We start from the raw sequence: 12,813 nt of genomic DNA on the forward strand, positions 1-12,813 counted from the left end.
TGGTATGCTGAGTGTGCTACCATATTAAAAAAAAAGCTAAATTTTTTTAATAAGAGATCTGTTCTTTAGTGAAATTATTTATTATCCTTATTTAAATTATATTCAGTGCTAATTTTTTATTTCCTTATTTAAAAGAAAATTAATTTATTCGTTATTATTATTATTTTTATCTACTTCAACCATTTTTTTCTTCCATCGTTATAAAATGCAGCATCACCAAAGAGCTCAGACGCCTTTATAAAGCTACACGTGCTGCGGTGGTTTCAGCCTACACGCGCCTTCCCGAGGCAGCTCCTCTTCCCCACCCACAGCTCCACTTCTTGAAGAACTGCTCTGTACAAGCCGAGATAAACACAAAATGGAGAAGAGGCATAGCAAAAGGTTGAATTCGCCACAGCTGTCGGTGCTCTGGTACGCATTGTTCCTTCTCATTGTCTGTGGCGATGAGCTGGCGGCAGCCGGCGGCCCGATTAAGACGGTGGTGATAGTGGTAATGGAGAACAGGTCATTCGACCACATGCTAGGTTGGATGAAGCGGCTTAACCCTGAGATCAACGGAGTGGACGGATCGGAGTGGAACCCTACGTCGACGTCGGACCCGAAGGCCGCTAGGGTTTACTTCAAGGACGGGGCGCAGTTCGTGGATCCGGACCCGGGCCACTCTTTCGATGCGATCCGAGAGCAGGTGTTCGGCTCGAACGATACCTCGGCATCGCCGGCGCCGATGAATGGGTTCGTGCAGCAGGCGACGTCAATGTCGGCGAACATGACAGAGGCTGTGATGAACGGGTTTCCACCAGAGATGGTAGCGGTTTATCAGGAGCTGGTGTCGGAGTTCGCCGTTTTTGACCGGTGGTTTGCATCTGTGCCCTCATCCACTCAGCCCAACCGCCTCTATGTTCACTCGGCAACCTCACACGGTGCTACAAGTAATGATGCTGGGTAAGCCTAATTCAACCAATTTCGAGCCCCAAATTTCTAGTTAGGTTAGAAATTCTGATAAAGAAATTGACAAAAACGAAGATGCAGAATTTTTAATTGAATTGCTGAATTTTGTTTTTGTATGCGTGTTCTCGTGCCATTGATCAGGATACCGTTCTTGCGTCTTGTGTTTATTTTTTTTATATTTATGGGTCTCTTTCTGAATTGATGCAACAGTTATTAAAAAAACTGATGAGATTTTATGTCATGCGAGATGCTTTAGGTAGCATTAGAAGCTCGATAAGGCTAGAAGAAGGCGATTGATATTATTTATTTCAGGTTTAATAATTTGTTTAAGTAAGGTGGGCTCAGCGGTAAGCGATGAATTGGCGCTCGAATTTCTTAACCTGTCAAAAAAAAAAAAAAAAAAACTCGGAAACATAGGGGTTTAGCTCCATAATCTCCTATAGAATTTTTTCTAAGAAGACTTCATGAGCAATACACATAAACCAACAACTGACCAAAAACGCAACCGAATAATCAGATTTACCAACCTTACCCTATTTTATATTAATTATGAAAAAGCAGAAGGCTAGTTTAGTAATCATTCAGCCATTTGTTTACCATTTGTATCATTTTCTCTTAAAGTAATCTAGTGGCTGGCATGTTAGTAATTTTGAATAAATTTCGATTAAAAAAAGATGATGTGACTAGCGAAAAAATAATGGACAATCATTGTGGTACTCCCAAGAAATATCTAGATAAGGGAAATAATTTGCTCTGCAAATTTACTCGAAAAGAATTTGTTAGATTGTAAGAAATATCTTTGATGTTATTGTCAATTTTAGACATTTATAAGACAATGATTCTTATATTGGAAATTAATATTCTGCTTAAATAATTATTTTTTTCAGATAAAAAATATTACCGATTTACTTTCAAATAAAAATGGTTAACGCAAATTCTTTGGTTCAGAAAATGCTTTGCAATTTTGCTTTTCATGGGCAGCTGTCCTGCATGCATGTTTCTTTTTTTATTAAAGTTTTGGCACTGATGTCAAAAGGATTATCGGTAAACAAACAAGTTGAATTTGGTCTGGAATTTTAGGTAGTTCACTAGCAGTTGAATATGAATAAAAGCGCTTTTGACTTTATTCGACTCAATAAGAGTTGAATATATATATATATATATATATCATTGATACACGTCTTCTAAATCGTTTTGATCTAGCACGAATCTCGAGGCATATCTTAGATGACAACTTCCAACATTAAGTTCAAGATAATCGGAACATCAATTTCAACAAATTTATAGTAAAAATGAATGTCCTAGCGAGAAAAACCTAACAATACTAAATCGGTCCAATTCGAGCCTAAATGGACACAAAAATGTAGGGCTTAAAGCATATTGAAAAACTTAGGGTATTAGTTTGATTAACAAATTATATCCAAATATAGCATGCTTATAGACTTATAGTCAAATTGAGCGGCTCAACCAGGCAAATCCAACGAGCCTAAGATTACTCAATTCTTACATCATTAATACACTTGAATACTGAACAAATGCTTTATGATCAAGAGAATCATTATTGATTGTCCGATGGAGCAGTCCGAATTTAACCTGGATCTTCTTCGTATTTTTTGACCTTTCTAACAGAGCAAGAAATAAAATAATAAAATAATGAAATAATAAAAAAGAGGCTCAAATCATTACCTCTGTCGAAATCCTCTGAATATCCTGCAGAATTCCTACCGTTTGCTATAGTGTCGCATCCTACAGTCCTGTGAACGACGCCAAATGCAGTCGCCATGCCCCGCGTGCGCAATTCCTTCTCAAATCTCGCTTCTGCGATTAGTCTACAGGATGTTAAAACGTGACCAAAGCCTCATACATCGAACTTCTTTGGCATTTCCTTCACTCCCGCACACAAACTTCTTCCCGCTTCTTCCCCTTCCCATTCTTCCTTCAAAACCTCGCGATCTCCAACCAGCCTCCATGCAAACTGATGCATCCTACCTCTGATCCAAACAACAACCACAAGCCTTACAACCTATTGCATCTCCGGTCCCTTCATACGCAGAGCCCTCTAGCAGCCCCTTTCACTTGCCGATCCTCACTCAACTATACCCTTCTCTGCTCCAAATCGAACCCATCCTTGCGATCTCTCCCATTGTCTGCTCTAATCGAAGCCGATGCCTCCCCACAACCTGCCCTAGCTGACCTCCTCTACCCTATCCTTACCTAGCAGTCGAACCCGACGCCAAAGACGCAAAAGCCGCCAGCCTTCGATGACCTTCCATGTTCTGAGAGCTTTCCAAACCGTGAACCTTACCTAGCAACCAAACCCGACGCCAATGCCGCAAGCCTACAAGTTCCTAAAAAGAGCATCGCACGTGTTCAAATGACAGTTGCCCGTACAACTGACTAGAATTAAACATTTTAAAATGCCCCCACACGTGTATTGCAACATGTATACACACGAGCACAGAAGTGCACATTTAATCATATTAGCCCGTATACATGTAAGGATATTGATGCAGGACTAAATATGATTTTAATGAATGTGAGAAGAACTTGCACGTTTTGAATAAGAGCAAATAGTAATTAAGACTGTTAACTAATAAACGATGATAAAAAACGAATGTGGGGTAGCTACGCTTAGGCCAAATCACATGCTAAGAACTTAAATCACTAAAGTAATTTAGAATTTCATTCAAAATGCAAATTAAGTAGTTATTCAATAAAAATTCTTAAGTTAACATTGAGATTAACACATAGAAAATCAAGAACACAAATATTATGTTTACTAAGCGAAGGCAAAGAGCTTGGCATGAATCATTGTGTTTGAATCACAACCTACAAGATCAGAGGATTTAGAAGATAAATGAAAAGTGGAAGAAGTTCACCCTTGTCGAGGACCGGAAGCAATTTGCCATTGAACGTTGGCGAACTATTCTTCGATTGCTTCAGATAGTGTGAAGATTATGCAATTCAAATATTCTTCGACGGAGTTGTCGACTTTCGGGTTGACATCGAAGAATGTTGACTAGAGAATGTCGATGTTTCCTTGCTTGTTGTAGACGAATTCAGAATCAAGCTTGGGATCGGCCATTCATCGATTCCTTGGTTGTAGTATTGTAGATGAAGGTCTTGACTTTCCCTTACAGACTTCTCTCGAGAGGGAGGAGATTATCTCAAGAATCCAAGAGGGAAAGAGGGAGAGAGTTGGCCGGCCAAGGGTGAGAGCGTGGGGAGAATTTGGTTCAGATTTTTAGAGAAAAGAAGGTAGAGGGAAATCAAGCAATTATTTCCCCAATTAATCCTTTTAATTTGGAAAGGATTTGGTTGTAGTTAGGAAAGGGTGGGGGCGGCTAAGAAAGAAGGAAAGAGGATTTGAGATCCTCCCAAAGGAGAATAGCTTGAAGTTGGAAAGTAATTAGGAGGTGGGGACCGAAGGAGGGGGCCGACGGCATGGAGAAAGAGGGATTTGGAAATTAAAATCAAGCCTTATTGATTTAGATTATTAAATTAGAAGGGCTTAATTAATTCCCAATTAATTTTAAAATTCAAAGGGCTAAAATTTGGCAACTTTCCTAAAATAGGATTTGTATTTTAGGTAAGAATTTCAAATTCAATTAGATTTGAATTTGCAAATTGATTGAGTTACCCAAAATATAAAAATCCAATTAGGAAGGAGGTAATTACAAGCATTGATGGAGGGAAACCCAAAGGGAAGGGGCCGGTGGTTGGGCTAGGGATTTGGGTGAGGGGGGCCGGTGGCTATGTAGGGAGAGAGTGGTTATTTGGGGGTGGTGGTGGTGGGATGAACCAATAGGTAGGAAGGGGAGCGTCTAAGGATGTTGCGTGGGTCAAATGAGAAATCCAAGTTTAAGCCCGATTCTTCTATACGAGTAGATAGAAATAGATATGGATCTAACTATCAAACAAATATACGGTCACAGCGTCAGCCAAGATATTTGTTTTAATACGTTCATATTTAGGCCTTCAAGGCCTATAAATAATGAAAATTCACTAACAAAGGCATAATGCCAATGACAAACCCGATTCTCTGCCGGCAAGTTCACATAGTTGACAAGGTTCAATCAACAAAATACAAATTATCTCTAAATACACTAATGGTGGTCGTGCTGAACGTAGATCTCAACCGGAGGGGTTAATTCTAAATATTCAAAATGCTACCCAAATACCCATGAAAATTCAAAACTAAAAAAAAAAAAAAACAACATTAAGCCTTTATCCCACTATGTGGGTCGGCTAAATGAATCCTTTTTCTCCATTGTGTCATGTACTCCTGTTAAAAGTCAAATTCTCATTTAAATATATTAAAGAAATGTCATTTCTAATATTTTCTAACCAAGTCGTTTTAGGTCTATCTCTACCTTTCATAACAGAGACCAAATATATTACATCTACTCTCCTAACAGAGTCATCGGAAGACTGACATTTTACATGACCAAACCATCTAAAGCGACTCTAATCTTATTTGTCATTAGAGTTACTTCAACCTTTTCATGGATATGCTCGTTTTGTATCTGTTTCTAAGAGTAAATCCACTCATCCACCTGAGCATCCTCATCTCAGCAATACTCAACTTAATATTATGTTTCTCTTTTAATGGCTTACATTCTGCGCCATAAAGCATTCTAGGTCTCATCACCATCTTATAAAACTTTTTCTTAAGTTTGAGTAGTACTTTTCTATCACACAATAAACTCGAAGCATTCCTCCACTTAAACCGTCCAACTTTGATTTTGCTAATAATATCTCCATCTATTTCATCATCACTCTGAACAATAGACCTAAGATATCTAAAATGAGTACACTTATTAATGACTTGATCGCTCAAAGTCACAAACCCCCCACTAGATCTATTACTACTAAAATTACACTCAAATGTATTCGGTTTTAGATCTGCTCAAATGAAAACCTTTAGAGTCTAAGTTTGACCTCCATAATTCAAGTTTACCTTCAACTCCATCTCTAGTTTTATCAACCAGAAGAATATCATTAGCAAAAAACATACACCAACGTACATCTTCTTGCAAATGTCTAGTAAGAACATTCATGACTAAAGCAAAAAAGATAAGGGCTTAAGACTAATCCTTGATATAATCCGACCGAAATAGGAAAATACTTAGTCAAACCACCTTATATTTGAACACAAGTAACAACTCCTACATACATATCCCTAATGAATTGAATATAAGCATTATTAACCTCCTCCGTTTCTAGAACTCTCCATAGCACTTCTCTTGAAACTTTATCACATGCTTTCTCTAAATCAATAAATATCATATGTAGATCCTCCTTATTCTCTCTAAACTTCTCCATCAACCCTCTAAATAAACGAATAGCTTCCATACATCTGATATTTCTTGCATGCATCCCTAAAATTCTACTGACTGTCATCTTTGATTTTCTCAATCATAAAACTAGCATCATTTCATCATGCTATGTTACATATTTGAGCTCTTCACAATGCCAGGAGAAAGTTGGTTGACTAAGATATAACATTTTTTTGGTGTACTAGTCACAAAATATTGTCAATATGCTTCTTATTGATAGTTTTTTCCCCTCGTATCAAATCTCAACAACCAACCTTCCTGTTTGCAATTCTTTGCAGTAAGCTAGCACTTGGTTTTCCTCAGAGAACAATGTTTGACAATATTGATGATGCCGGGTTGTCCTTCGGTATTTACTACCAAAATATCCCCGCTGTCCTCTTCTACCGGAATCTTCGCAAGTTGAAATACGTCACCAAATTTCACTCATACGATGATCAATTCAAGGCTCATGCAAGCAGCGGCAAACTTCCAAATTACGCTGTAATCGAACAGCGATACATGGACTCCAAGACTAGGCCAGCCACTGATGATCATCCTTCCCATGATGTTTACCAAGGCCAGATGTTCATCAAGGAGATATACGAAGCTCTTCGTGCTAGTCCTCAATGGAATGAAACTCTCCTTATCATTACCTATGATGAGCATGGTGGGTACTTCGATCATGTTCCTACCCCTGTGAATGGTGTCCCAAATCCTGATGGAATGATTGGCCCAAGCCCTTACAATTTCAGTTTTGACCGTTTGGGAGTTAGGGTTCCTACCATCATGGTTTCTCCCTGGATTGAAAAGGGTACAGGTGAGTGATCAGTTGAACTTTCCTACTTTTAGGCTTTGTTTTGGATGACTTTTTTTGCTTCTCAAAGCAGCTTTCTAGTAAAAAAATTAATTTTTGTACTAAAAAACTGCTTTAAGAAGCAATAATAAAGCCGCCTTAAACGAAACCTTAATAACAACAATTGTCATAAGAAGTTAGGCACAGCTTAGAAGTTTTTTTTCTTGATGAATTTCCTTGCAGTTGTTCATGGCACCAATGGTTCACCAACATCAACTTCTGAATATGAACATTCATCAATACCTGCAACAGTGAAGAAAATATTTAATCTCCCATCACCACACCTTACAAACAGAGACGCATGGGCCGGAACTTTTGAGAGCGTCGTGCAAACAAGAACGGAGCCTAGAACTGATTGTCCAAGTAAGTCGATCATGAATTTATTACAGTTTCTGTGGTACATTGTCGTTTTAACTTTTCAGGAACGTGCAGTATACTTACCTGAATAATGATTGAAGTTTTTAGGTTTGTTTCTTCTCGCTTTTCATCGTTTATGTGAATTCATAATTTTATCGATCAAACAGGTGATTAGACAAATTCCTGACCTTCAATGAAGATATTCCCGTTACATCTGTTATTTCTAAAGCATATTTGAATGAAAGAAAATTGATAAGGGTTTAAAAGCTGAATTCAATTGTTTCAAAAATCTATTGTAAAGCAAATGTGGTTGAACAGATTTATTTTGCATTGAATCCATTTTGCCACTTCCAGTTCGATTTTCAGAGCCTAATGTTGAGTTTTCGACCCTAAATTTTACCCTAAAAAGCAAATTGTGGCGTGGCTTATTGCCCGTTGGAAACTAATTATTGATGCTAAGACTATACCATTTACCATCTCCATCTAGTAAAGAAATTTTATTAGATGGAGGCGGAGGAAGGCCTGTAGGAATTATTCTGTTGAGTTCTCAGCTTCACTGCAGCTGTGGATTTGATATTAAATTTCTTTCTACGAAATGTCTTTTGTTGTTAAATAATAAAACTGTATTAGAGAAATAATGATTGAAATTTTCACAATAGAAATATAATAAAATCTCTATCAGCAGAGGGGTTGTTTGGTAGAACCCACGATTTGATTTAAGTAGGATTTCGTAAATCTGCTTAATCCGAATTTCAGAAATACTGAGAGGCCTAAATCCTGAAAATTGTTTGGTAATATTCACGATAAATCCTATTAAATCCCGTGTTACTGTTTGGCTATAGAATGAATTTAACAAGCGGACTCTTCCTCTTGAGCAGGCAAAAACTAGGATTTCGGAAATCCAAGATTTAGCACGAAAAGGCAGAATATTCTGTCTACGGTGGCTTTCATTTGCGTGAGATTTGGCTTTGCATTTTAGGCCATTTGGCTTGATTTAGCTGAAATCCGTCTCAAATCCGGCCTAAATCCTGCTACCAAACAACCCCAAAAATTATGTTTTTACGCATTGATATTCTTTGCTTTTTTTTTTCTTTTTTTTTTTTTCACTCTCACAATTTGAATTAGATTTCACCTCTTTCTCAACCTATTACTTCTCACCCAGTTTGAAATTGATTATAAAAAATCGATTTTTAACCTACTTTCACAATTTGCGCAGCCCAACTTCCAACCCCATCAAAGATCCGGAAAACCGAAGCCAACGAGGATGCACAGCTGACCGAGTTCCAGCAGGAACTTGCGCAACTTGCTTCAGTTCTCAACGGTGATCACTTACTGTCAAACTTCCAAAATGTCATAAAGAAAATGAATGTTAGACAAGGGCTGTCATATGTGGAGAACTCCATGAAACGTTTCCTTGAAGCTGCAATGGCTGCAAAGAGAATGGGCGTCGATGAAGAGCAGATTGTGAAGATGCGACCTTCGCTAACATCCAGAGCAATGTCATCTGCTGGCCATCCTTAAAATGATGCAGATTGTATAGAGCATATATCTCAACTTTGTATCCTTATTATAACTTTATGCTTGCAAAGCATTGTAAATGCTTGTTCTTTGCACCCTCTTATCAATGGATAACTTTTATCTATCCATAGGCTATAGGGTCATTTTAATCTCAATTATCTAATGAGTTCTATTTAGGGCCTGTTTGAGATGAATGTAGTTTTCTAGCATTCAAGTTGTAAAGGTCAAGTAAATGTGCCCATTTTTTTTTATCGAATATCGTTTTCACTGTAAACAAGCTCTCTTATTGCCACCTAACCCTTAGGGGTGTCAATTTGGGTCAACGGGTCGGGTTCGGGTCGAACCCAGAATTAACCCAACACTGTTCGGGTCAACTCGAACCCGACCCTTTTTAAAAATGAGTCAGTTTTTCGTACTCGAATCCGACCCGATTCGGGTCCGGGTCAAACAAACCAGACACGAATGACCTGAAGTTGATCTAAAATTGCTAGTTTTCGGGCAAAATCGGGTCAATCTTCGATTTTCGGGTCAAAATTGTGTAAAAAATGAGTCAATCTCTGGTTTTCGAGTCAAATAGGAGTTTTCGTGTCAATTTCGGGTAATTTTTAGGTTGTTGGGTCAATCCGAACCCGACCCGATTTTTAAAACGGGTTGATTTGTTGAACTCGAACCCGACCGTTTCGGGTCCGGGTTGACCCTAACCTGGATTTTTTGGGATCGGATTCGGGTCGTGTTTCGGGTCGTATCAAAAATTAACACCCCTAACCCTCTACCCTTCTTTGCTTGCCGCCGCTACCAACATTGCCGCCTAATGGTGAGAACTTCTTAAGGAAACCACAAATAAGAACTTCTTCAAAACGCAAGGGTCCTTTGCTTTGATTAAGTAATGGTATGCTAGGGATCTTCAAATGTATTCTAAATCCTTCAAAGTTCATCTAGGTAGGCAGTCTCTTGCCCTTGAGGATTTATATGATCTTTAAAGATATATTTCCAACTCCAACAAAGATGTAACACTAACTTTGAATACAAGTTTTTGATTGAATACCATTCACATTTTGATGTTGAGGGAGGTTGTTACAATCACCAGCTTAGGTTTTCATTTGGGACGGCTTTTTTATTACTTTTTAAAGCAATTTTTTAGTAAAAAATTTTAATTTTTGTGCTAAAATGTTATTTAAGAAGCAAGAAGAAAGCCGTCCCTAACGCAACCTTAATTTAATACCTATAGATTAAAATATTTTTTTAAGTCCTAACTTCCCTAATTCCATCATACATGTGATACGCATCCTCGCCCAATCTTCATAAAGGATGAGGAGAATTCAATTAAGCATCAAGCTTCATTTTTTACGGTTCTTGAAATATACACATATAATTGTTCGCTCCGGAAAAATCATCTTAAATTTAAAATAATGCGAACCTCGCTCTCACGAACTTATAGATTCTCTTTAATTTTTTCAGAGGTAGATTGAGTTTAATATTTAACAAGATTTCCCCTGAAGTTGTAGTGTCCAGGGAATCTGATTAGCAGCCATGGGTTGCCTCCTCTCAGGGATCCCGAATAAACTGAAGTGGAGATGTGTGAATTTTAATTTAGTTTAGTTTAATTTGGGTTGAGGCTTATGGCTTCCTTAGAAGTTGCCCGTTAATTTGTTTAGTTTGGGGCTTACAGCTTCCTTAGAAGTTGCCCGTATGATTTGATTTGGATAGGAGCTTATGGCTTTCATTTGAAAGTGGTCCTGATAGTGGGACTTACAACCTCTATTAGAGGTGGCCCACTAATTTGTTTGAGTTTTAGGTTTAGGTTCGTTCATTTAGAAACCTCTATTAGAGGTGGCCCACTAATTTGTTTGAGTTTTAGGTTTAGGTTCGTTCATTTAGAAACCTCTATTAGAGGTGGCCCACTAATTTGTTTGAGTTTTAGGTTTAGGTTCGTTCATTTAGAACTTCCCTAACATACGGGTCTTACTGCTTCACTTAGTAGTAGTCCTAATAACGGGTTTTACAACTTAGCCATATAGGTTAAGATGCCCAATTAAGGATTTGAGTTTTGGTTTTAGGGTCGTTCGTTTTAAAAGTTCCCTAACAAGCGGGTCTTACTGCTTCGCTTAGAAGTAGCCCAAATGGCGGGTCTTACAACATAGTCCTATAGACTAAGATGCCCATTTAAGGGATTTGAATTTTAGTTTTAGGGTCGATTGTTTAGAAATTCCCTAACAAGCGGGTCTTACTGCTTCGCTTAGAAGTAGCCCAAGTGGCGGGTCTTACAACTTAGTCCTATAGACTAAGATGCCCATTAAGGAGTCTAAAGTTATGTTGCTTTCTAACTATTACTCCTAAAGATTGGACTTACGACTTTTATTGAAAGTAGCCATAGGAATTTTAGGAAATTATTGCTTCACTTAATAAATATATATTTAATGAAAGAATTGTCGAGAGGATTTACTGCTTCTATTAGAAGTAACCTATAGGATTCATATTAGCTAGGGCATAACTTTAGACACATTGCTCCATCGACGTCAAATTTAGTGTCTTATTTTATGTTCATAGTTTTATTTCTACTACAACAATTTGTGGCTTTATTTTAGTATTGTCATTTATTATTATTATTTTTTTTACAGCTTTCAGCACTTTGTTTTGCATGCAATAGCTAGATTCTACTTTTTCCAGCATTTAATTTAATATTGTTTATTGATACACTGACTTTTGTCTGTTCGCTTGCAGGTGTTCGTACCAAGAAAATTAGAGAGCTCTCAGTTAGGTGCATGAGCCATTGTTGAGAGTCTTGGAGATTTGTTGGAGAGAGTTTGAACTTTGTTTTGAGAGTTTTAGAGTTCTTTGTTGGAGAACTCCTTTGTTCTTATGTTTGAGTCGATCTTTAGCCCTTTGGAAGGTTGCCAATTTGAGAGCTACCAAAGAATTGTTTATAGAGTAATTGTATTCCAGAGCTGCTCAGTAGTTTGTAAATAAACTGGACTATTGGAAACATTTTATATTAATTAAATTGATCAAATGAATATTCTTCGATTTGTCTAAGTTCAAAAATTTTGAGAAAATTTCGGCAGCCTCTCGACGTCCCCTCTCCGATGCCGGGAGGTAAGAGAGTAGCTCGACTCGGCCGGATCAAATCGACGGCGAGGAGATTTAAGAGAGCGAATCGATCCCAAAAGGAGTCTTCGAATCTTCAAATGTGCTCGATCTGCTGATTAAATAATTTAAATTAATTGATCAAATAATATATTTAAATCATTATTAATTTAATTATTTTTGCTTCATTGAATGTTCTCCACTTTTCTCAAAAATTCAAATAAGTCCAAAATTTTTCTAAGTCTTGAATTTTTGACAAAATTTCGACAGCCTCCCGACTTCACCTCCCCGATGCTGGGAGGTAAGGGAGTGGCTCGACTCGGCCGTATCAAATCAACGACGAGGAGATTTGGGAGAGGGAATCGATCTCATAAAAGAGTCTTCAAGTCTTCTAATTTGGGCGTCCGACCTGCTAATTTAAACAATTTAATTTAAATTTAAAAAGAATATTTTTAGTCTCCTCAAAAATCCAGCAGCCTTCTGGCGCCCCCTCCTCGATGCCGGGAGGTAAGGAGGGCATTTGCCCTTTGGCTCGACTCGGCCGGAGCGAATCAACGGCGAGGAGATTTGGAAGGTAGTGTTTGCGCTCCCTCGGTCGGATAATCTCGACGACCGAGGACTTCAGTGGACCGAATCAACCCCGAGACTTCCTTCAAATTGCTCCCATTTGTTTGCAAATTATTTCTCTTCATCTCTCTCCTTTTTTTATTATTATATATACATTATATATATATA

At 37.9% G+C, this 12,813-nt stretch overlaps 1 protein-coding gene across 2 annotated transcripts; it reads left to right on the forward strand.

Annotated features, from left to right (window-relative positions):
- The first annotated feature begins 211 nt into the window (after nt 1–211).
- On the forward strand, nt 212–9,170 carry LOC110104066 (non-specific phospholipase C2). Of its 2 annotated transcripts, none has more exons than XM_028696128.1 (4): nt 212–942; nt 6,566–7,077; nt 7,303–7,482; nt 8,693–9,170. In XM_028696128.1, the coding sequence occupies exons 1-4, from the start codon at nt 359–361 to the stop codon at nt 8,995–8,997; spliced, it is 1,581 nt and encodes a 526-aa protein (XP_028551961.1). In that variant the 5' UTR covers nt 212–358; the 3' UTR covers nt 8,998–9,170. The 2 variants fall into 2 exon arrangements, with proteins under 2 accessions (XP_028551961.1, XP_020688675.1); XM_020833016.2 differs by having other exon boundaries at nt 214–942; nt 6,566–7,083.
- The last annotated feature ends 3,643 nt before the right edge of the window (nt 9,171–12,813 follow it).

Source organism: Dendrobium catenatum, unplaced genomic scaffold, assembly GCF_001605985.2.
Source record: "Dendrobium catenatum unplaced genomic scaffold, ASM160598v2 fragScaff_scaffold_716, whole genome shotgun sequence".
NCBI lineage: Eukaryota > Viridiplantae > Streptophyta > Magnoliopsida > Asparagales > Orchidaceae > Dendrobium > Dendrobium catenatum.